This window comes from Aptenodytes patagonicus, chromosome 18 (genome assembly GCF_965638725.1).
Source record: "Aptenodytes patagonicus chromosome 18, bAptPat1.pri.cur, whole genome shotgun sequence".
Taxonomy (NCBI): domain Eukaryota; kingdom Metazoa; phylum Chordata; class Aves; order Sphenisciformes; family Spheniscidae; genus Aptenodytes; species Aptenodytes patagonicus.
This window is the reverse complement of record NC_134966.1, coordinates 8,267,923-8,291,559: the sequence shown is the minus strand read 5'-3', so window position 1 is coordinate 8,291,559 and position 23,637 is coordinate 8,267,923. Positions and strand designations below refer to the sequence as shown.

Here is a 23,637-nt window from a genome sequence, read left to right as displayed (position 1 = left end):
ACCCCCCGTGTGAACGCGCCCATTGGCCGCGAGGCGTTTGGGGGGATGTCACTCCCCGGCGGCGGCACCTTGCAGCTTGATTAACGGGAATTAATTGCCGCCCGGATCCCCGCGCTTTCCGGGCGGTTTCCGCCCTCTTTTGCTGTCGTTATCCCGCTGATGGGGCTCGTAATGGGGTGATTAGCCGCGGGGGGGGGGGGGAGGGGGGGGATGTCGAGGGGTTGCTGCTGCTTTCTGCTCGCCTCCCCCCGCAATTAGCCGATCTGCCGGTCCCTCCCAAGCAGGGAAAGTTTTGCTGGGCGTTAAAAATAATAATAAAAAAAAGATAAAAAGAAAAGGCAAAGCACCGAAACCCTTCCCAAAGCCCCAGCGCAGAGGCGGCTGCTCTGAGCCCGAGGCGAGCCCCGGAGCTGCGAATTTCGTTGAATCCCCTCGAAATCGGTTGCGAACGAGCAGAGGGGTCCTTCAGCGCAAGCGGACGCGGGGCCACCGGGCAGCCGCCTCCCCAGCGCAGCGCTGCCGGAGCGGCGGGGACCGGGCATCGCCCCCCGCCCGGCGCGGCGGAGCCGGGGCCGCTCTTCCCGCTCTCCCAGCTCCCAGCGGCGGTACCTGCTGGTGCCACTGGGAAGGGGAAGCGCTCAGGGCGGATTTTTCCTGCCGTCAATCCCGTTTTAAATAAAACCTCGATATGGCCCCAGCCCGGGCTGCCCGCCCTGCCCGCTCCCTGCCCGTTTCTCCCGGAGACACCAAGATTCCTCCCTCCCGCCCCGTCGGGGGGTTTTGCTGCTGTTGATCTCCCAGGCTGGAGCGGGACCGGCTCACGCAGGACTCCCACCTTCCTCCCGGGCAGCCTGGCTCCTGCCTCCTCGAGGGTTTATTTAGGGGCTTTTCCTGGGGTTGGACCCTTCGCCGCGGAGATGAGGAAAACGTCCACACCCGGGTGCGTGAAGCCGCGCCACTTTAAAGCGACGTCGCTGGTTATTTCTCAAATACTCGATTTCCTCTATTCCCCCTCTTCCCGGCCAGGCAGCTGCATCTTGTCCCTCTTCCAAAGCCGCCCTTGGCCGGCAGCTTGGAGGCGATCAACGAGGGGCGAGCCCCCCCCCCGGGAAGCCCGGCTGCCAGCTGTCGGGCAGCGGCGCAGGCAGGGCCCCCAGCACCTCCTGCCCTCGGCCCTGCACGCTCGGGGCCGGCTGGGATGGGGGCAGCGGAACAAAAGAACCTCATAGGAGGGTAAGTCCAGGGACAAAAATCAGCATCAGCCCCGGTCCCAGCCTGCCCCCACCCTGGGGGTGCAACGCGGCCGGCGCTGGGGGCTGCTTGTCCTCCCTGTCCCTGGGCGAAAGATCCCTGCTGCCGCTCTGCCCTGTCTCCCTCCCAGCACGGAGATGCTGCCCCGGTGCCAGGGACCGGGGGCCAGGCTGAAGGGTCTTGATCCGCTGGGGGGGTCGGTTTTGCAGCATCCGTCTCCCCAGGCGGGGCTGGGCCAAACGTCGCTTTAGGCTGGACCAGAGCAAGAGATGTGCAGGAACCCGTCCCAGTGAGAAAGGGGGCAGAGACCCCGATGGGGTTTCCCAGCTCTTTGCAGCGTGACTGTGTTGGCTCCTGGGCTCCGGCAGCCTCCCTGACCAACCAGTAGACCCCATTTGGGATGGAGATAGACACTGGGATCAGGACCAGCGCCGAGGTTGTGTTTGGGACCAGGAATGGGACCAGAAGAGGGAGCAGGGCTGGGATTGGATTTGGAATCAGGATTTGGATCTGCCATGCAGGGACAGGTTTGGGCTGGTGGGTCTGCTGCTGTATTTCCTTCTCTTGAATAAAGCGCCTGCCTTCAAACAACCACAAGGAAGTTTCCAGATCAGACCCACTCTCTGATGCTGTGCAAGGTTTTTCTGGGGGTTGGGAGGTTCCAATCTTCATCCCTGAGCAGACGCTACATGTTGCCATCCCCAGCCAAGGCCCTGGGGACAGAGACTGTCACCCCTAGGCCACACTTGGAGCTCCCAGCAGCTACAGATGCACTTGCTAGTCTAATGTCAGTGTGAATGACATTAATTAATATGAATTATTATTATTAAGTTGTTTCAGAACTAGACTCCCCAAGGCAGAAACATGCCTCATTCTGTCCACATGTGGTGTCCCCCCTACACCACTGGACACTGGACAAGTGGGGTCCAAATGTTTTGTCCGTGGCTCCCAGCACAGGTAGGAAATCCTGTGTACAGACCACCGAGCAGCGTACACTGCCTTCCCTCTGTGTCTGTCTGCCCTGAAACACCATTTTCTAGACTGTTCCTGTTCACAAATACACAGGAATGCACCAGACAAGAGGAGATCCCTGATGCCAGCTGCGTTTCCAGTCACCTCCTCACAAGCCCCAGTCGCACCCCAGGGTTGGCTCTAGGACTCTGACAGCTTTGGGAGCTGCCGCGCGCCCCACCTCGCCGGGCGCTGCCGACGGACAGGGTCAGGCTCTCCTGGCACCAGTCGCCAGTGCGAGTTTGGCCCTGGGGCCACGGGGCAGGGCTGACCCCAGGCGTTCCCGGAGGCTTGAGGTGTGGGGAGAGCCCTGATGGGGCTGGGGCTGGGGGACGTTACCTCCACAGCTGGGCCGGGGGTCGGAGAGCATGGGCTGCTGGGCTGCGGCGACGGCTGTAGCAAGAGTTAGTCTAGAAATATCTGCCGGTGGTGCACAGACCGGTATCCCGAAAGGGTCTGGCTTAGGGAGGAAAATCCCCGGAGGCTGTTGTGCTGAATTCCTCTTTGAACCCAACCTGGGTGCTCGGAAAGGCCATGCCCAGGCAGGCGCAGAGAGGGATGCTCAGCACCGACAGGCTTCGGTGGGATGCTCCGGTAACGAAATGAATCTACCTTCAACAGAGAGAGAGAAGGCCAGGGCGGCTCGGGGTGGGGGGAAACGGCACAAAGGGGGGCACAGTCAGCCGGGGGGCCGCAGTGACGGGGAGGAGCGGGGCCCGGCGGTGGGGAAGCTGCAGCAGCGTTAAAATCCCCTTTACCAGTGGGTGTCACTGCAGGACAAGGAGCGTCCGGCGCCGGAGGGCGGCCGGGGCTGCGCGGGGGGTCGGGACCCCGGCACCGGGCTCCGCCGGCACCGCCGGGGCAGGGGGGAGCCGAGGGGGACGCCCGGCTTGCGGCTTGGATGTGTCCCCCAGTGAGCTTGGCCACGGGCTGGGGGCGGAGGGGAGCGGGGGCCGCGGCGGGGACGAGTCCGAGGTGGCACCTCGGGTGGGGGACGAGGCTGCCCGGCCGGCTCCAGCCCTCACCCCTCGGCAGGGCCAGGCAGGGTGGGCCTTCCCCACACGGGGTGCAGGTGGGTGCCGATGCAGCGGGGGGTGGGTGCCGATGCAGCGGGGGGTGGGCGCCCGCGCTCCCGCCAGACAGCCCGTCTGAACTGTAAGACTTGGGCCATTGTAGGCACGACTCTGCCCAGGATTTCGGGGTGCAGCGAGGCAGGTTTGTCGGCTACAAGCCCCACGAAGCAGTGCCTCCTCCTGAACACACTTCGTTTGACTCGGCCGTTGGTTTTCGGGTTTCTGGTCTCTTTGGTGGCTTCTTGGACCTGTCCCAAATCGGCAGGTCTGCGTGGGCTTGGTTCACACTGCGTTTGTTTGCCAGCCCTTTTCCAGCCGTGCAGGACTCGCTGGAGATGCTTCCTTCCCTGCGCACGCCCCCAGGACCTGAGCGGTTGCTGCAGGCGGGCACAGATGCTGTGGCTGGACCAAGAGCTGAACGTGGCTCCTGCCAGGCAGCAGGGCAAACCTCGTGCCTGGGTTTCCCACACACTTGTAAACAGCATCGTTTTTAGCAAGACAAGCCATTTAAGGCCCAGCTTTGTCCCTCCCTGGGGAGGTGGGAAAGGTCTCCGGTTATAATCCACCCCTGCCAGCATGGCAATCCCTACTGTTATCCTCCTAGTTATTTTAGATGGGTTTTATTTAGAGGCCTGTACTAAAAAGAGGGAACGGCATACCAGGGTTTCCCCTGTGTGGAGCAGGTGATTTCTTTCCTCCCTCGGCTCAGGTGTGGGCAGGGTGGAGTTTGCTACAGCTGCTTCCTTATATAAAGGGCAGGTTGAGGCACAAACTGCCCCTAAGGAGGGGATGTGGGGAATGCTAGAGCAGCTGGTGTGGAGCCTTCCTTGTCCTGGGAGAGGTAAGAAAAGCTGCCTCTGCAGTTTACTTCATTTTTTTTTTTTTGTGTCTCAAACAGCACAGTTTAATGTTGTGAAGGACTTTGCTCTTTTAAGAGTTTGACTGAAGATCTGGTGGGGGACAAGCCCTGGGCTCAGCATGGCTTCTTTGTGCCCCTTGGCTGCTGGTGGGGCTGTGTAGGAGGGCTGGGCTAGCCCCAGCACTGAGGTGTGTGCGGCAAAGCCATGCTGGGCACGTCCACCCCCTCTGCAGTGCTTGTTACCGGCCCCTTCCTGAGCTGGGGATGCAGTTGGGGCTGCCCAGGACAGCAGATCTCAGCCCCTTGGACCATGGCCCTGAGGAGCCCAGGCCATCCTGGGGTGAACACACCTGAGCTCTCTGAGTGCCAATGGGATGATGAATGCAAAGGCTGAAAGCTAACATTGGACTTAAATATTATCTGGTACAATCTGAGATATAATGGTAGATGTGAGAGGCAGACTACTTAGGTGTAATTAATTATTCTGCTAGCAACCTTGGAGCTGCACAGTTAAAGCAATCACAGTTATTACCAAGTGGTGTTTTCTTAAGGTGAAATGCCCTGTTGGGAGGAGATGGGTTTTAAATGTGTTGGTACCTGTCTGAGCCTCTGCTGTCACCTGTTGGTGACCGGGCTGGGGTTTGGGTGCTGTGATGTTGAGTTGGTGTTGGTGGAGTTTGAGTTTGTTCAGCAACTGCTTGGAGACACTCAGCCCTGAGGGACAGCAGGCACCAGCAGCTGTTTGAGGGTGAGTGTGGGGCCATCTTCAAGCGAAGGCATCGCTCTGTGGTGAGGCCTCAATTTAGCGGAGCGCTTAAAGCAGGTGTTTGGATGCCTTCACACAGGTAAGGGCTTTGCTGAAGCAGGCAGTGATGGGGAGCTTGCTTGGCAATGAAATGAGAAGGACTGATAGATCATGAGATATTATAGACTTGATATTGCCTGGGATATGGTTGCATTTAGTATATTTGTTCAGAACAGGCAGTGAAGGAGACTGTCCTGCTTTCCCTCTGGGGCTGTACTGGTGCGAACACTGCCCTGTTCCCGTTGTGAGTGTTGTTACCTTGAGCACGATGAGAGTTGTGGTGATCAGGCTGAGTAAGGTGCTGTGCATCTGACACGAAGCAATGAGCAGGCTGAGATAGAATCATTCCTCTCATATTTATGATTTATTTGGCTGTAACTGCATTAGCATAACTTTAAAACCAGAGAGAAAGCCTATCGCCTATGGCTGTTGCAGGGTCTAAGGGCTGTGGTGCCCAGCACGGTGCTGCGGTCCTCACTGCGTGGATGCTCTGGGGAAGGGGACCACGTCTCACAGGCACTTCTCAATGGGAGGCACTGAATGCCTTTTTACGAGTGTCGCGGTCTGGAAAAGTACTGAGATGAGGCCCAACCTATGAAGAAAGAAGCAGACAGACGATTGGTTACAGCGAGCAGCTGGCCAAAGAAAATAGGTTGTAGTACAAAGAGGGCAGACCCTGCAGATTAGCGCAAGGGTTCTTTGCTTGTTTGGGAGACGTTGCTCCAGCTGAAGTTAACTTAACCTGTCTAAAATGAGGACTAGTTTTCTGATTGACTTCAGGAGATTCTTATTCTGCTCTAGTAACAAGATCCTGTAACCTCACTATGGTGTGTTGGTTGTCTGACACTTTCAAATGCGGGCATGCCTTAAGATGGATCCTGAAATAAATATGCCTTGTTTTCTACAACACAGGACTTGCTTGTGTGCTTCACTGAGGGGGCCAGGATGGGCTCGGAGCTCCCAGGGAAGCCCCGGTCGGGGTCAGGGACTCGTGCATGCCCTGCCTGACAAACACAAGAGCATCCTTTCCCAAGGAATCACCTTTGAGGGGGTGAACAGATGCCCATGACAAATAAACAAAGGGGAAGTCACCCAGGGGAGAAAGGTCCCAGGGCCCTTTGGGGTGAGCGGTGGGGTTTACACACAGCTGCACGTGGCAAACCCATACAGTAGACGCAGAGTTACTGAGGTGTGCGAATGTCTTCATGTACGGAATGGGTTTACCATGGGGGGCCACGGGCTTTACCTGCCCCGACACAATTCCTTGTGCCATATATCTGCCTTGTGTAGATGTGCTGAGCTGCCTCCCGCTTCCCCCACCCTGCTCTGGCTGGCTGGATGTCAGGTTTTGCATATGTAAAAAAACACAGCAGACTTTTCCCTGAAAAGCTTGCTAGTGATCTCATTAATCAAGACAAACAAAGCTTATTTAGCTATTCCCTCTCTGGAGGAAGGCGTTCAGGTACTTGAATATGCATTTGAGTGCCTAACTTCAGACGGTTGTTTCTGAATGTTTTTGCTTTCTCACAAGTAGCAGTGGTGACATAACCCCCCTCCGGGAGGGAAAGGTGGGGGAGGCAGAACCGAGGGCTGCTAAAGTAGGTGGGCAGCCCCTGGGAGCTGGCAGGAACAATCGCCAGCCGGGCCAACTCCAACCTCCCATTAATGGTGCAGGAGTTTTTCCCTCAGAGCTGGGACTGTTAGAAAAATCCAGTGCCTGCAGACAAGGACAGCTGAGCTGCTTCTCTTGAATGTGCCTCTGCCTTCCCCCTCGCGCTCCCTGCCCACCAGCGCTGGGAACCGGGCAGGGGGAAATTTCTGCCTGGGATTGGGTTGAAGCTGCAGGGGAGGAAACAGCAGTTTATTCACTCCAGTCTTGGTACAAAGCTCCCAGGTGAGAAATGTCACACTGAGCCACAACTGGCAGTAATTAAAATTAGCAGAGCCCTTGACAAAGTTGTGAGGGATGCCAGCTTCTGCCCTCAGCATGAGTAAGTGGGAAGCACCAGGTGTAGGACAGGGGACAAGTGCTATTTTAAAAAATGAGAAACCCCCTCATAATGAGGGACAGTTGAGAAGTATGGATTAGTCCCAGGCCAGTAATTAGAGTCAAGATAAGGGTGTCCTTGGGTCAAAGGTCTTATTATGACAGAGACTGGTGTTGAGAAGTCAGTGCCAGTGATGAATCCTCATCTCTGATTCTTCTAATTCATATTTTAAATGATGAACCCAAAGGTACTTCCTCTAGAGACAGCTGATGATCTTTACCATTACTCTGATGTGGTTACGGGCTGTTATGCCAGGATTTTGTCTGAGTCGTGGATTTGGAGCATCGGCTGTAGCAGGACAGGAATACAGTTTGTAGGCACAAGCTTGGTGGTTTTCCTTGCAGGATGATGGAGCTGCAACGGTTGTCAGCTGCTGATTAGAAGCAGTGTTTTGCTGTTGTTCGCTGCATTTGTTATTGACAAATTAAAACCTGCAGGACACTTGCAGCCGGGACGTTGTAATGTCAGTGCTTGCTTTAAAGAATGAGGGGCAATAAAAAAAACCCTTATCACTCCTAAAACTTAAATATGTATTTGGGGGTTATTTTCATTTGGGTTTCTCAGTTATGATAATGTTTGAAATCGAAGGACTGTAAATGATGGCTTGTCAAGCATTAGTACAACCACATGCATGTTGCAAGCAGAAGCAGGTCTGTTAATGGAGGACTAATAAATCACATGTGAGATGCGGAAAGGCTAAGCTGGTACAGGGAAGGCAGAGCTCCCCTCATGACAGCAGAGCACATACCCCAGAGACTGGGATTTCGTGGGTCCTGTTGGTGTTGGGCTTGTTGACACTGAGGTGGGTGCTGGGGTGTGTGTGCCATAGCTGCTGGGCACTGTGAGCACCCTTGGGTGGTCAGTTAAAATTAGCTTCTGGGGGGGAGAGGTAAATAAGAGTCGCACTGGGAGGGGGGGAAGTTTTAATTGACGTAGTTGGATTAAATGGTTTGTGCTGACTTGTGGGAGGTGTTGAGAATGAACTCATGAAAAGGGCCGAAGCAAGTATTAAGCAGCACCAGGCTCTCCTCCTGCCCTGGAAGGACCCATGCCCGGCTGCAGGGAGATGTGGCTGTACCTGCTCCTCTCCCAGCACCTGCCTGGCTCTGCCCGCCTCTCAAAGGCAGCTTCCCAGCCTTGTATGATTTTTCACTTTAACAACAAAGCTGCCTCTAGACTCAGCCTAGTTTCTCCATCATCCATTTGATCGAATCCTTTTAGCGGGTGACAAAACACTTTCTTGAGCTCTCTTTACAGGAAACCAATCTCTATTCCTTTTTCAAAACCTCCCTCATTTACAGGACTCTAACAAATCCTGGGCCTTTTAAGTCCTCTCCTGTTTTGTTTTTTCCCCCAAAACAACAGTGCCATGTTTGTAGATTTTTTTTCAGGGCAGAGGAGGGAATAAAATAGACAATACGGAGAGGGGTAGGGTGTACACACTGACGCACGCCACGCCGAGCATCCCCGTACAGACAAAAAAACACGCGTGCGCGCGCACATCGAGATGCAAATGATATCCGTGAAGCTATCACTTGTAAAGCTTGACAGAAAATAATGAGAAACACTAAATCTTTTATAAGGTCAACACTCAAGCAGCTGTCAAACAAGAAAAGAATTTAGCGAAAGATCCGCAAAAACTTCCATTGCCTCATTAAATCCAACAGGGCCGGGGCCCGGCGTGGTGAGGAGGCACCGGGGCGCCTCCGTTTTGTGTCAGTAATTTGCGGCGGAGGAAGAGGGAAGACGAAACAGCCAGCGCCGAAGGGGCCTTGGGGGAGGCTGGGGAATCGTTAGTGCGCCAGGAGCGGCCTCGGCTCCTAATTGGAAGCATTGGGCATTATCAACGGAGGATTTGCCTCGGCTCCCTGACAGCTCTCTAGGCCTGGAATGATAGCCCACTTGTCAGTGTAAAAGACCATTAAAAACAAACCATTTTGATTTAATTGGAGGCGGTGCGCTGGGGGCCCAGGTGAGGTGCTTCATCAGCCGATGTTGGCTGCTGATGCCTTTTTCCCCCTGTATTGATGGCTTTTTTTTTCCTCCCCTCCCTTTCAAAAACTGTCTAGGAAAGAGAAAGAGGTGCTGAAAGATCCTTCACAGCTGCATTGAGAGTGGCTTTCAATAGGGTTGTCAACAAATGCCATGACAAGTTAGGGAGAGGCAGGTATTTTTAAAACAGACGTTATTCTGTCCAAGATGAGCTGCGCTCAGAGGTGCGCGTTGGATTATTAGGGTTACAAATACTGTGGCTTTTCCTGGCAGTAGCGCACTTAACCGGTTTAATGAATGGGGTTGATTTTCTCTCCCCACCTTTCTAATTCCAAGAACGTAGGGAAATGCAGGGTGAGGGAGTCTGGGCTAAATGATCCTTATTTGCTTCAGACCCAGGAAGGTTTCAAAAAGTGCTCAGCAATTTTTGGCTGCTGTATTTAATGCCCCATGGAGATTTGGGATTTTTTTTTTGCTTCCTGAAAATAAGGGCCGCAGATGTTTGCTGGAGTTCACTGGTCACTTGGTCTGGGCAATAGTGTGAGTAAAGGAGAATTAACCCGTTGGAGCTGTAACCCAGCCTGTGTCGCCCTTGGCAGATGTCCTGGGGTCAGACCAGAACTGGCAGCTTTTGCACTGACCTCAAGTGTTTCTGAGATTTGAATCCTGACCCTTTTCATGCCAGGCAAGAGTTTTACTTCAAACTAAGTTGTCTGTTGGCAAATAGCATCTCTGCAGAAGGCAGAATGGGTCCGTGAATGAAAACCCAAGTCCGTTTAAAAAGCAGGTCTGTGGATTTGTGTACGAAATGGTAGGTAGCACCGAAAGCAGTGGTAGGTGCTCACCTGTAACCCAACACAGCGTGTGTGGTTTTACTCTACTGCAAGCCGTGAGGCTGCAAGCATCCCAAATTTGTTCCTTCATGGGTGAATATCTCCATAACAGCAATGGGCATTGGTTGCCAACAGTTGCTTGTGCTGCCTTTGGACACCAGGGCTTGGATGCAGGTGGAGCCTGCCCTGGAGATGGTCCAGGCTGTAAGGCTGCACAGGGAGGGGTGGTGTTTTCTTGTGTCAATTAGGAGAGCAATGAAAATGGCAGAGGAATGATGGGTTACCACCTCTCTGAGGGAGACATGAGGAAGGGCTGAGCATGGCGGAGGGCAGCGTTAAGGTGTGACGGAGAGGTTGCATGTCCAGGGCATGTGCAAAGGGATACTGGGAAAGGCTGGACCATGAAAATGCTTTGCTGTGATTTGAGCAATTGCATTGCTGGAAGCTTCAGCTGTTAGGCAAAACAAGAAAACCTGCAGAATCTGCAAGAAAATGTAGTGATGGTGACTGGGGCCCAGAGCCTGCATTTAATCGCAGAATGGCTGCGGTGCGGGAGGTGACATCTCTGCTGTGGTCCCAGTGGAGATGTGCAGGGATCGTGCTCAGGGTAGCTGGGTCTCTGCTGCCCACTTGGAACCCTGCAGGGCGTTGTATTTTCTTTTTGCATTGTGCCTGTTGTAGGCTGGTCAGTACCGATGGCCACTGATTGTCACTGCTGGGCTGGGACCTACCAAGTTGTGGTGGCCATTGAACAGCCATCAGGTGACACTGATTTTTTTTTTTGGTCAGCCAAAAATCCCAGCTGAAAGGAGGTTTGATCTGGTACCACGGTGACAGAAAGCTCTTGAACTCATTGCTTTATTCTTTAAGCACTATTTAGGCCCCAGGAGACAAGTTTTATAACACTCCAGCTCCATGAAGTTTTGCTGCCCTCAAACCTGGGAGGATAAATGCTGTATCTGAAAAGCCAGCCCACCATGTGCTGCATGTATCAAACCTAGGTTATTTAAGCAGAATCTATGGCTTTTCTGAGGAAACAACAGTTGCAAGATTACATGAGCTGTGCTTGTCAGTTCAGCTCTTTAGACAAAAATAGAGGTAAGGCATTAAAAAAAAATGTGGAACATTTTTGTGTGTATGTGTTAAACCTCAACTGTTAATTCTGATGAAGGATCAGGCTGTGAGCAGATATCGGATCCCTGGTGAGAATCAAATTCTGGAGCCCAGAATTTTGCTGCAAAGTTTATACAGTGGGGATTCCTCTAATTACTTTCAGTGGAAATTTACCTGACAGAGCTTTCCCAGGTAATGCAAGGCATACGCAGGAGAGCCGCTCAGCCGTTGACAGAGCCTTTGATTTTGTGCCAGGTTGCAAATTAAGTCTTTTGCCAAGGTACCCGAACACTTGCTCGTCAATTGCTTATCGCTTATTCATATCGCGCATTGAGCACAGCTCGTTTCATCTGCTCGGGAAGGCAGTGCATGTTGACAAAAGTGTTGTCCAAAGTTGCTGCATTTTCTTTCCTCCCCCTGTTTGGTCAAGTAAACAAGACTATTCTTCCTGCAAAGCCACCTTGAATGTCTGTGCAAGTTGGAATTCTCTAATGAGCAAAGGAAAAACCCTGGTGTGTGTCAGTGACACGCGGTGCACGGAGCTATTTTGACACACGGGTGAATTCTGCTGCATGAGGTGTCGCTACCAGAGTCCTTCTGGATTGACTTGACAGAGCCCTGGAAATCTATTGTGGAGTGGCCAGCGTTGACTTTATTGGTTTGTATTGTGACTACCAAATATTCAGATGGAGGTAGCTGGAGCCTCACCCAGGGCTGGCACAGGCAGGGCTGTGGGGATGCTGTATTTCAGCAGCAACATCCTTTCCAGAGTTTGGTTGACACCAGGGATGTCATTCTGCCTGGGCCAGCATGATGCTAACGATGAGTGACACAGGGACAGGACACATCTCATGAGCATGGGGGCAGGAGTATTTACTTATGTCCATGCTGGGTGTCTGAGGTACAGTCCCCAGGGAATGTCTACATCTACGAAGAAATGAAGTCTTGGTGTATAGTCCCAGCCACGTTGGCAAAACCTGAGCCCAGGAATCATGTCACTGTAGGCAGAGCAAGGCAGAGGCTCTTTGCCTTGGGGGGTAACTGAGGAAGAGGAGGGCAGTAGAAGCATCTTGCTGAGGTGAGTAAGGAGTTAACTTCTGTTTGGTTTTGTAAACAAAAAACCAAAAAAACCCCCCTCCAATTCAGCAACTTTCCCTAATGAACTGCCTGCTCCCTGCGACCTGTTTGTCTCAGCGAGCTGGAGGGCCCAGGAGACCACATGCCAGGTCGGTCCTCCAGAGCGAGACGTGGAGCAGGAGCAATGACCCGGTGTGGGAGAGCCTGTAAATCACCCGGTTAGCTTAATAGCGTGGGCCATTATTCTAAAGCAGTGGGGCTGAAACCTAAATCCAAATGAAAATACAGTCAATTTGTCTATACTTTACTGACTGGATGACTATGTAATGTCATGCAGCCTTGGCAATGTAGGGAGCAAGCAGAGGCAATTAGTGGGGAGGGCAAAGCTCCTTTGTTTTCTTCTCTTCCACTTCCTCCGCAAGCTCTAAGCATGGTGCCAGGGGATAGTCTTGCAGGGACTGAACAGAAAGTCCAGTTTAAGAGCCAGTAGTGACATCCACAACCAGTTTCTGCGGCTCTCTGTAAGGGGTCAGGATGGAAATAGAAAAATCCTCCTTGTTGATTTTTTTATGGGTCTAAAGGAACAAAAATCTCATCTTCCTGCTGCCCCCTGCTTTGGGTTACAACCATCTCAGTAGCAGGGTGCTCTGCATTGCTCCCCCCAGGCCCAGAGCAGGCCAGACTGAAAGGCATCATGCAGGTGACAGGCAGCAACTGAGCAACGAGAAGGATGAGTGGCTTGAGGACATGTTGCCACCCTTGCACTAGCCTCAGGTCACATGGAAAGATAGTCCAAAGCACGGCTGTGGTCAGGGCAATGGAGTCTCCGTATGTTCTTGCCCAGAGTTTGAAGTTGTTCCCAGGTCACGAGCATCTTCTGTAATGGCCAGAGCAGCACAATGTCACTGAAGGCTGGTAGGAAATAATATGCAGATGGGAGTCTGCTAACAAGCCTTCTGTAAAATGATATTTTTGTGGTTGCTTTTCCAGCTCGCACAGTAGGATGGGGGTGTTATATGGATTAAAGACAGTGTTTTGGTAAACTGCCTACAGTGGTCAGTGCTAATGGCTGTCTTCCCCAGGTGATCAAGTCTTAAAAAAGCTGTAAGATTATCCATCACCATGGAAGAGTCTGAGAAAGAGATTTCATGAGGACAGAAACACTGCAAGAACAAGCTCCCTCACCTCTTTGGAGCACTGCTCTGTTGTCACCTTTGGAGGGCTTGATAAGAGTGATTCCTAGAGTCCCTGGGTTTGATTGAAGGGTTAGGGCAGTTTGCCTTTCAAGGCCATTCCACCACCACCTATGTAGAACCTAACTTTACAGAGACGGTTAAAGCGCAGTTTGGAGGTTCCCAAGTCTTTGGGAACCATCAACTTTCTCTGGGTTGTACTGCTTTTAACTGGGTAAATGTTTATGGATGTTCAAGAGAACTTATTTTTTTGTGGAAGAAACCATGCACTAAAACTCAACTGAGCAATGACTTTCCTGATCCAAGTTCTAACATGGGCTGTGCCTGTTAGATCTGCAGCTGGGGCCAGGCAAACCTTCCAGGTTAATGTAATGACGAAGGAGGAGTATAGAAAATCTGCAGAGGCTCTGCAAAATGAGCTGTCCCTCCTCCCCTGGATGCTGCTCCTGGGAAGGAAGGGAAGAGGAGAAGGAGAAAGGCAGAGAGAAGAAAAGACTCGGAGGTTTGAGAGCTGTGGCTGGGGGGAAGGAACACAACCACGGTCATGGATGAAACAAAAGGGAAAGCATGAAGAAAAACACAGGCTGAAAAATGAATAGTGATGGAAAGGTCTGGGGTGAGAGGAGCTCTAAAGAGGAGGCTTGCCCCAGTATCTCGTGTGACTTACACAATCTGTTTAACAGCGATCGGTCATGTTCTTTCCCTGACACTAGCCGCAGCAGCAGCTCTGTGCTGACAGGCAGCGAGGATAAATGATTACTGACATATGCTAATCGGACAGTCTTAGACAGGATGTAAGAGGAATACATCAAGGTGGTGCAAAACACATTTCTTGGTCGAAACTCTCCAACTTGTACAAGTAAATTAGCTTCAGGAAGCCACAAGGCTTCTTCGTTGTTTTAAACTGCGGTTAAAAATCAACAGCATGGCAAAAAAAACCCCCTCCATCAGAACAAGGGCTGGGGCAGAGGGCTGAGAGGCTCTTTGCAGTGGTATCCATCAATGCTGGATATGATTTTGGCCATGTAAACTCCCTGCAGGGTTTCAGTGCTTTCAGACTTTCTGGTGTCTCCTTTCCATTCCCCTTGCCCAGCTCTTTTTCCCTTCATTCCTAAAATGCCCCCTAGCTCTTCACTTGAAGTTTCCCTGTAATTTACACCACAAACAAAGCTAACGGAATTCAAACAAATACCCCAGAGCACAGCAGGATGAGCAGATGAATTCAGGGAGATGTTTAGATCCCATTGCTAGAACAAGAAATCTTCACCTTGGCTCTTATTTGGATCAATTAAAGGAAGTGTCACGCACATCTGTAACCTGGCTAGACCCTTTGCTCAGTCTCAAGGTGAATATTGTCAATCAGGTAGTTTAGAGAGGTATCAAGAGAGCAGGCTTTCTGGAAATCTCTAGTTCTTGGGGTAAAAATACTTCTTGAAACATCTGGTGTGGTTTGAATTAGTTACGGTGAGACTTGATGAAACAGCAGGCTACCAAAATGCAAGTCTGACGGCCTTGCTCGTGTAGGGCAGTTGTGGGAATACCAGCAGAGAGCAAAGGCCACCCCAGTACTAACAGGGAGGTACAAAAAGATGCTTCTCATTTGATGAAGCTCATGAAAGTGCACACAAGTTAGAAAGTAAGTCATTAAGCCCTTATCTGGGCAGCTGCTGCCTTTCTTCCAGGGCTTACGGCTGCAAAAAGCATCTCACCCTGAAGTCCAAAAGGGGCTGATGATGGAACACATCCAGCATGGGAGCATTTTAGGGTCTGGGTCTCAGGGACCTCTGAGGTAAGAGCCTTGTGCCTACCTTCATTGTGTGCTAAGGGTGTTATCAGGGCATGTGGGCAAGGTTAGAAGGTGTCCCTGAGTTCAGTCAAGTGCTCCGTACCTTCTCCAAGCGGGGCAGGTGCCAGAAGGACTCCTCCTTTGCGGGTACTGGCTGCTTTCGCAGAAACGTGGTGCGAGTTTCACACACTTTGTCTTTCTGTAACCAAAGGTAAACAAGAAAGGGCTGAAATGACTGCATAGCTATATACATCAGGTTGGTGTCACGCAATGTAATGACACTGGGATGAACTAGACTAAAAGTCACTTTGGACTGATGATCAGAAGTGCCTGATCTGGGTAGTTTTTCATGTCTGTGTAGCTAATACTGATATCTAAAACATACTGATGAGGAAAACATGAGCAGCTGCCAGCTCTGTGTCTGCTTTATACGGCATCCCAGTGAGATGACCGCTGCCTGCAGGAAGCCCTGTGCTCTGAGCTAGAGCAATGGCTCATCACTAGCTGGGAAAGTCACTTCCACCACCCCCACCATGGGGGGGTTTCCTGGCTGTCTGGTGTGTGTTGCTCTCCTGATTAATTGCAGCTTGCAGTGCTTGATAGTCCCAGCACAAGCCAGTGCAGGTACCTGGTGAATGTTTTGGCCGCTGTGTGAAACCCAGGGGACTCTGTCTGCTCTGTGGTCTAGGATGTAGGTTTGTGTTGCTTATCTCAGTAATTGGTGGCTGCAGGCTTCGGAAACTTGATGGAGGGAACTTAGTGATTAAAAACATCAGTCATTAATAGATAAGGTAGGGATGCACTTTCCAACATCCTAGGCTTGTGTATTCATAAAGTAGCTGCTAATTAAGAACACTGTATTCTTGCACTTCAACTATAAAGCATAGTTTGTGATGGCAGTAAGCCCATTGAAATTGGTCATTACCATATTAGCTTGACTCTTCTTTGAGCCATTAACTAATAAAACAGTCATTGGCTGCTTTTAAATGTTATTACAACACTGGTATGTTTAACAGCGCAGCGTTGCACTCTAACAACTGCTGCGGGTGCTGGCATCGACCACACTGTGCCAGGATCAGGGCTGGTGATGGTCTTTTGAACACTTGTTGGCTGCTCCATTGTTTTGTCCACTGTCACAGGTAACCTGAGCAGAGCTGATGCCGTCCAAAGGACGGTCTGCAGGGCTCCTGGCATGAGGGTGGCATAAATACCAAAGATAATTTGAAACCTAATTGTTACAGCAGGGCCTTTTAGTATCACGGTGATGCAAAGAGAACCAGAGCCTCCATTTTAATTGATAACAGGAGTTTAGCTGGGCGACCTGTGACTAGAGGCATATTGATGCAGACAGATGCTTAATGATGGCTAGAAAGGTATCTCTGTGGGACAGGCACCCAAGCCTTTTGAAAGGCCTTGGCCAAAGCACCCTGAAGAGTTTGCTCGGCTCCTGCATATATGTTCAGATGCAAAAATACTTAACCCCCCTGCCCCCCAACCTTCCCTTTTGTCTCAGAGCATTTTCAGGCACACACATTGTGATTTGCACATCTGGTGTTCGCTCCCACAGCATCACCCCACAGGACATGCTCTGGCTGGAGCCAGGCTCATCTTGGCTGGGAAGCAGCTGATCTTTGTTAGGCTTCACCAGCCTTCCAGTAGTCAGGGAGGATGGTTTCCCAGCTGAGAGCCCTCCCCATGGCTGGGAGAAGTCTATCCATTGTGGGGTAGGACAGTGGGGGGTTATGCCCGGTAGCAGTGCTGTGCACTGCCAGGGAAAGCACTGCTGGAGTATTATGACCTTTTTCTTTTCTATTCGCTGGGCTGCTGTCAGTGCTCTCTGCTGCTCCATCCACAGATCCTTGTATTTGTGTTGGAGGAGGTCAAAAAGGGGAGTGCAAGGCCTGGAAAACATTGAAAAGACAAGAATATAATCTCCAGGGTTAATGACTCTCTTTACCTCCCCATGCTGAATGCCCATCTCCGCTCCTGGAAAGCGTGACTGGTGAGAACATGAATAAACCCTTGCACTAGGAGAGGTTTTTCCTTCCTCCAGAGAGACTCAAACCCACATTCATTTGCAGTTAATACACCACAGCCTGCACGTGCTTCAGATAACCTGCAGCAGGATTGTGCTAGGGCATTCCTCAGAATGGGCACAACTTATACCTTATACGTAGGGCCCATACCACCACCTCTGTCCAAGCCCCGGTGTGCTGGAAGGACTGTGGAGCATCACAGACTGCAGCTCAACCTTGGGCCCTGCTATGGCTCCAGAAGAGTGTTTCCCAGCTGGTCCCCAATGGGGGGTAATGAAAGCACTGAGCGGGGCAATGTCCAGAAGCAGAGAGCTGGGCCTTTGCTTTGCCACTCTGGAGCTCAGAGGAGCAGCTCTGGCTCTCACCAGCTGAAGATAGACCAGCTGGGTCCCCTCCAGACTGACACAGCCATGGCAGCTGCCTGGGAAGAACCACTGGGTGCAAAGTGTGTTTTGGTAAAAGAACATTGCTTTTGCTATTAAAATATCACTACCGTGGTATACCAAAAAAGCTGCAAACAGATGCAATGATGGATTGGGTGAGAGGAGTAAGTGCTGTCCTAAGCAACCTGAATAGGGATAAAAATGGACTCAATGCAGATGGTCAGGTGTCTGCAGCAGAAAGGGGAGCTGAACTGCTGAGCCTTGGTCTAGTGCCTCAGCTGCACAGACTAGATGTATTTGCCCCTTGAAACAGGTACCAGGGAGCATCCTGGCCAGGAGGGGACAGCAGCAGAGAGGAGCTGCAGATGACCATGATTCTAGAAAAATATTAAAAATAAAAGGCAGTTTCTTGTTGGCCAGTGTCCTGTTCAGCTGCTCTGAGCCGGCATTAACCTGACCAGCTTGTGGCAGAGCTGCAGCCTGAAATCGTTGAGCCTTGCTCCTTGCAAGTAAGGATACTTTAACTTCATCAGCCACCATGGGAGGCAGAACTGGCAGCGGCAGCAGCAGGGTTCTTGCCTTGAGGACAGCGTATCACTTATTGCTGTGGTTGTGCTGCTATTCTTTTCCCCCAGAAGCAAACACTTGAAGGTGATGGAGGACCTCGAGCTTAAGTTTTATTGGTCCTTGTCCTTGCATACCTTGCTGGGGAGGGACTTTTCCCATCTCAGCAGCAACCTATGATGACAGTGTGGAGCCATCAGCCCTAGCTCTGCTCCCACCTGTAGCCCGCAGTGCCTTCAGCTGCAGCTCCCATAACAGAAAGGCAGGGCTTTCCCTGCCTGTCTGAACCAGCCACAAGACACTGGGGACTTGGGCTAACTGCCGGGCTGCTTCTGGGCCACCAGCTCCACCAGAAGGTGGTTTTCTGCAGAAAGAGCCTATGCACCACAGAGTGAGCTGGTGCTTCGTGACTTTTGGCAGGAGTGGGTCCAAAATCGGTAGCAGCCAGCTTTTAGCAGTCTGGAGAATCTTTGATGATCACGGAGGGCGCCAGCAGCGCATATGCAAATAGTAACTCTTCTGTTTCTTGTTCCTTCACCCCTGTGGTGACTTTTATTACTTAATTATTGCACACCACATGCTTCAAAACAGCCTAATCTATGGTCGTGTTTTCTAATGATACTAGATGTGCGATCCAGCAATATACATCCCAAGGGGGCTTTCATATCAGAGGAGATATCCTTCTGCAGACCTCCTGTTTCATAGATCACATGCTGCAGGGCTTTTCAAGGCTTTGCTTACAAATCAGCTGTGCTGCTCCAGACTGTTATCTGGAGACACCCGGTGCCAAAGGGGACACTGACATTTACCCTTTGTCTTCCCCTCTTCTCCCTGTTCTTTCCCTTCCAGTTTGGCTTTTCACACTGATCAGAGCTGGGCAAAATATTTACAAAGGAGAAAAGATGTGGCAAACCCGTGGTCGAGTGTCTGTTGTCCGGGTGGGTCTCCAGTCTTGTTGCGCGGTGTAAATTTTGGTAGTCCTGGCACAAGCACATGGTGAGCTTTGCACATGGGTTTGTTTCTTTGGCCTGTCCCTTTGCTCTCCAAGGCAGGAGCTTTCCTGGTGTGCAGGAATAGCAGGGAGGGACTCAGGAAAACATTGAGCCTTTGTGCGTAGTGTTTGATTATTGATTTTTTGTGGTAGCTGAATGTGTTTTCACATCTCTATGGAGGTGACTTTTACCATCTCCAGTGGACCAGCCAGTTGATGACTGATTAGTCCACAGCTGGCTTGTAAGTAAATGCTTGAAAGGACACATTTGGGTTGATGCTCTTCAGAGATCCTTCCCTGCTGTGTGATTAATCGCATTTAAGTCCTGATCCAGCAAAGTATAGAGTCATGCCTGGAATAATACACGCATGAACTGCCTCTTTGAAATCGGTGGGAATGACTCGTGTGCTTAGTTATACACGTAAGCTCTGGTGGGGCTGTAGGACGTGAGGCTTCGTCTGGCTTTTCCTGCCTCTTTTAAGAGAAATACTGAGAAAGTGGGGAAGAGCAGGGGATATCAGGTAACATGCTTCTTTGACTAAGGTTACTGGAGAAATTTCAGCAAGGCGGCTTTTTCTTTGTAGGTCAAATGCTGATCTCATTGGAGTGGATGGAGAATTTTGGCCCCGATATCGGTGCCGCTTGGCAGTGTGACAGTATTTCTCATTTGCAGCTAGCCTTTGGGAAAACGTCCTCTCGCCTTAGTGTTACTTAAGGACAGGAATGAACGGCTTGTGTGTTCTGTTTCCTTTTGTCACCCTGCCCAGATGTCACTCCTCTGAACTGGGAGGATTTTGCTGTTATCTGCAGATGCTGTGGGGAGAGTGGAGGAAGCATCTGCTGAAAACACTGCGGATTAAACACCACCTCGTTCAGAGTAACTCAGATCTCCTTGTTTTGGCACAAGCACCCTGCCACAGAAAGGAAAGGCAAAGAAGTTCTGATAGGATGTAACAAATTATTTATAATTGTGGAAAAAAATAATTAGCTGCTTCCTTTTATAGTCAAATAGTTGGAGCCACTTCTAATGTTGACATTTCCTAAATATTTTAAAATTTATCTGTGCACATTTTCAAAACTATTATCCCTGAAACAGTTCCTGTCTCTTTAGTAGACTCTCTCTAATTTACTTTCAAGAGTCAGGGTACAGACCTATTTTCAACTGAAATGACAAGCGCCTGCTAGCTTGGTTATACAATGTGGTATGCTAGTCTGCCAGAAATCTCCTGGAAAAGAAGCTGCAGCCTCCTAATAGGTTATTTTACTGTGAAAACAATGTTAAGAAGTATAATAAAGTATTAACAATATTAAAATAAAACAGCGTAGGCCTTAAATGAGCTACAAACTAGTTAAATCTACTCTATTCAAGATGAGCCTTTAGTGCTTTGCAGCTGGTACCTCAGAGCTGGGGTTTATCTAAAATGAAGGCAGCAGGGACATGCAAGAGAAATGGTAATTATAATTTGCAAACATTAGGCTGACACTTTTTGTGTATGTGTGTATAAATTCTGACAGCTGTGATTTGTGCCATGCCAAATAGTGCTCCAAAGAGCTGGGAAGGGCTCCTTTTCTGGCAGGCCGTCCTCAGAGCAGCAGCTCATTAAAACTTTGGAGAAGGAGAAGTTACCGAAAACAGGAAGGCATCAGAACCATCTGAGGGACTTTTGGTACACGCTTGTTGAAAGGTGTTTGAGAAGAGAGCCTTGGGTCTGACAAACTGGAATTTTAGTACGCCTCTCCGTTCACAGTGGGGCAAAATAATTGGTCATCAGTGACTACTAATTTGGTTTAGTAGCCAGAGGCGTTTTTTTTTCTTCCCAGAAAATCAATGACAGTGCTGAGATCTGTTCAACGTGATTCAGCTCAAGACGGGTCCTCATTTAGCTCTTGATGCTTCTTCCACTGGAGACAGCTATTTTGTTAAAACGAAATTAAAATCTGTCTATAATACTCGGCTCAGGGAGCGGCACCCGTCAATGCCATGCTGCTCTTGAGGTTTCAAGGTTGTCAGTGTCCCCTCAAACTTATTTTCAAAGGTTTATATATCAACTGAAAAAAAGGTATTTGGCAAAAGTGGATACAAAGGACTTTGCTCAGGAAGGGGGTTTATACCAGCTTAAAAGGTAAAATCAATTTTGTTGGTAAGTTGTGTTGTAAAAGGGTAAAAACTTGACTTGTGATTGCCTTTTTCTTGTATTATTCAAAAGCATAGGGGCTTGTAAATATTTCAGTGCAAATGTCAGCTCTTGGATTTTCTGGGTAGCTCTCCAGCCAGCGCAGGCGGCTCCTGCAGCACTCTTCCGCTGCTGGTCAGGACGGGCTCCGGTGGGGAGTGGAGAGAGGGAGCAGAGGACACGTGCATGGGCATCGACTCCCCGGTGGCTGTGCAGCTGCTTGGGCTGCACCGAAAACACTGCTCTAATTTCAATGGCAGAGTAGTGGCAGCAGGATCTGGCCCTGCATTGGGTGCTTATGCAACAGATAAACCATATAATTGAATTTTTTTTTTACAGTTGTGATGTTAAAACTGTATTGCAACACCACTGCCTATCCTGAAACTTTAACCCTTTCATGAAAGGTTAATGAGGTTTCAGGGGGGTTTAGGCATAGAATCATTTACGCTGGAAAAGACCTTTAACCATCGAGTCCAACCAAGTCCTTGCTGGTGTCCTTCCATCTAAGATGATCTGCTTTTGCTGCACAGCCAGGATCTGTCTTTGGGGTCTTCAGTCCACGGGGGAGACAACCACAGGGGGCACCACCTTTGTATTCCTTTCTTGTGTACTTCATGATGGGAAGGATTTGTCCTGTGGTAGTAGTGTCCGTATAGAGATCTTCCCCTGGCTTGTGGCTGGGACAGCCAAACCAGCTCCCACCACCTCAGGTTGGTTTCTTATTGGGAACCAGTTTGGTCTCCAGCATCTCTGGAGTGTGGGGCTCCTCGGTGCAGCCAGCGCAGATTATCTTCAGCAAATAAAGCACAAGCTGGGGTCTGTAATTCTGCTTGGGGCCTTGGGGTACTGCCAATGTAGGCAGCAGTAAGGCATTAATGCTCAGGTCCCTCTGCCCTGAAAGGGGGCTGATAGCACAGGAAAACTCTGATTACAGCTCCCTTGTACTGTTATATTGTCTCCCTTCCTCCCTCGTTACTGATGGGCTGGAGCTAGCAATCTATCTACCATTAATTTGTCTCTGTGTAGCCCAGCAGGAATCTGGGGCATGATTACAGCTCTGGCCCTTGTGCGAGAGCCGGCATGGCCCCGGCATCCCCCTGCAAACTGCCTGGCTCTGCCTTGCTTAATTGTTCCCCTTTGGCCAGTGGACCTGTCTCTTCTAACAAGGGCAGTGAGGAGGGCCGAGGTAATTGAAGCACTTAGCCACACTCCCAAGCATTGCCTCCTGCAGCTAATTAGGAAAGAGGGCCGCTGGGCTCTTCGTTATTTCTTTTAATTGTTTGTGGATTTTGCATAACAGTGAATGGTAGAGGAGGGCTGTGCGGTTAGTGGTGAATTCTTGACTTTGAAATTTGTATAAAAGGTCACTTACAATTTGTTAACGCTTTCACAAGAGTGAATTCAATTAGCGGCTCCGGCAGTCCCCGCACACGTGTGCGGGTGTGTTTGTAAGGAGAGGGAGAGATGGCAAAACAAGCAGGGCGTGAATGTAAAGGCTCTTCATTTTCCTAAGAAGCTTGTGGACTATACGGTAAAGTTATAGGCCCCTTACAGCTTTATGGTCCTCTAAATAGGTCCTGGCAATAAACCCATGGAGAGGCCTGAAAGATCATTTTTAAATGATCTCCACTTGTCCTCACTTTCCATTAACCACTGAAGAAAATAACAAGAGAAAAATTGGTAGAAAACACTCAGGGACCAATTTTTTTTTTGCAGTCTTTGGGCTGGCAAAACTCTCAGTTGAAATAGTGGGTCTTTCACCCGCGTGGCAGCTGCAGGATCTGTGCCATCAAAGCACTGATTACTCTGAATTTCTGAAGCTTCTTTACAATCCTTGTAATTTGGATGAGGAAATAACAATATAAATTATTTCACTGTGGGCAGCCAATGAGGCAGTGGCTTCTTCCAAGTGTCAGAGGATCTGTTATTTTGCTCAGAGGGCTCGTATGTATAGAACAGTAAAAAGAATAAAATCCATTGTAAACATGCACTTTAAAAGATTTATCAGGTGCTCGTAGCTGTACTTAGGAGTACACATGGTTACAAGAGCACCTATTTGCTTTACTATTCCCTCCCAGGCCCAGAGTGAGATGTATACTTGTAATGGTCCTAAATGCACACATGGAAACAGTGTCTTGCAGTGAAGGTACCAGGCCAGCTCTTGCCCATTAAATACCTAGCTTCATAAGCTGGAATTTGTGCATTAGCATGGATTTTTGGGTTGGAGATACCCTTTGGCTGACTTAATTGAAGATTATTTAGATTTGTCTTCAACACATTTGTCTACTGACTGGAAATCTGCTGTTATCCTCTGGGAAACTCAGGTGGGATGTGATTATGGGACAGAGCTATTCTGCCTGGAGGTCTCAATCCATGACTGAGAGTGAACAGTGCTCAGTCTGCAGCCATCAACAAATGCAAAACATCCCGATGCGGGGGGAAAAAACC

The 23,637-nt window shown here is 50.2% G+C and overlaps 1 protein-coding gene across 2 annotated transcripts in view; it reads right to left on the bottom strand.

The window, feature by feature from the left end:
- Positions 1 to 5,345: 5,345 nt before the first annotated feature.
- CFAP77 (cilia and flagella associated protein 77) overlaps positions 5,346 to 23,637 on the bottom strand; it is a 61,541-nt gene continuing 43,249 nt past the window's right edge. For both annotated transcript variants that reach the window (XM_076355569.1, XM_076355570.1), the window contains 3 exons: positions 16,840 to 16,942; positions 15,145 to 15,240; positions 5,346 to 5,591 (listed from right to left, as the gene is read on the bottom strand). In XM_076355569.1, coding sequence (XP_076211684.1) covers positions 5,523 to 5,591; positions 15,145 to 15,240; positions 16,840 to 16,942 — 268 coding nt within the window. In that variant the 3' untranslated portion in view covers positions 5,346 to 5,522. The remainder of the gene's footprint in view (positions 5,592 to 15,144; positions 15,241 to 16,839; positions 16,943 to 23,637) is intronic.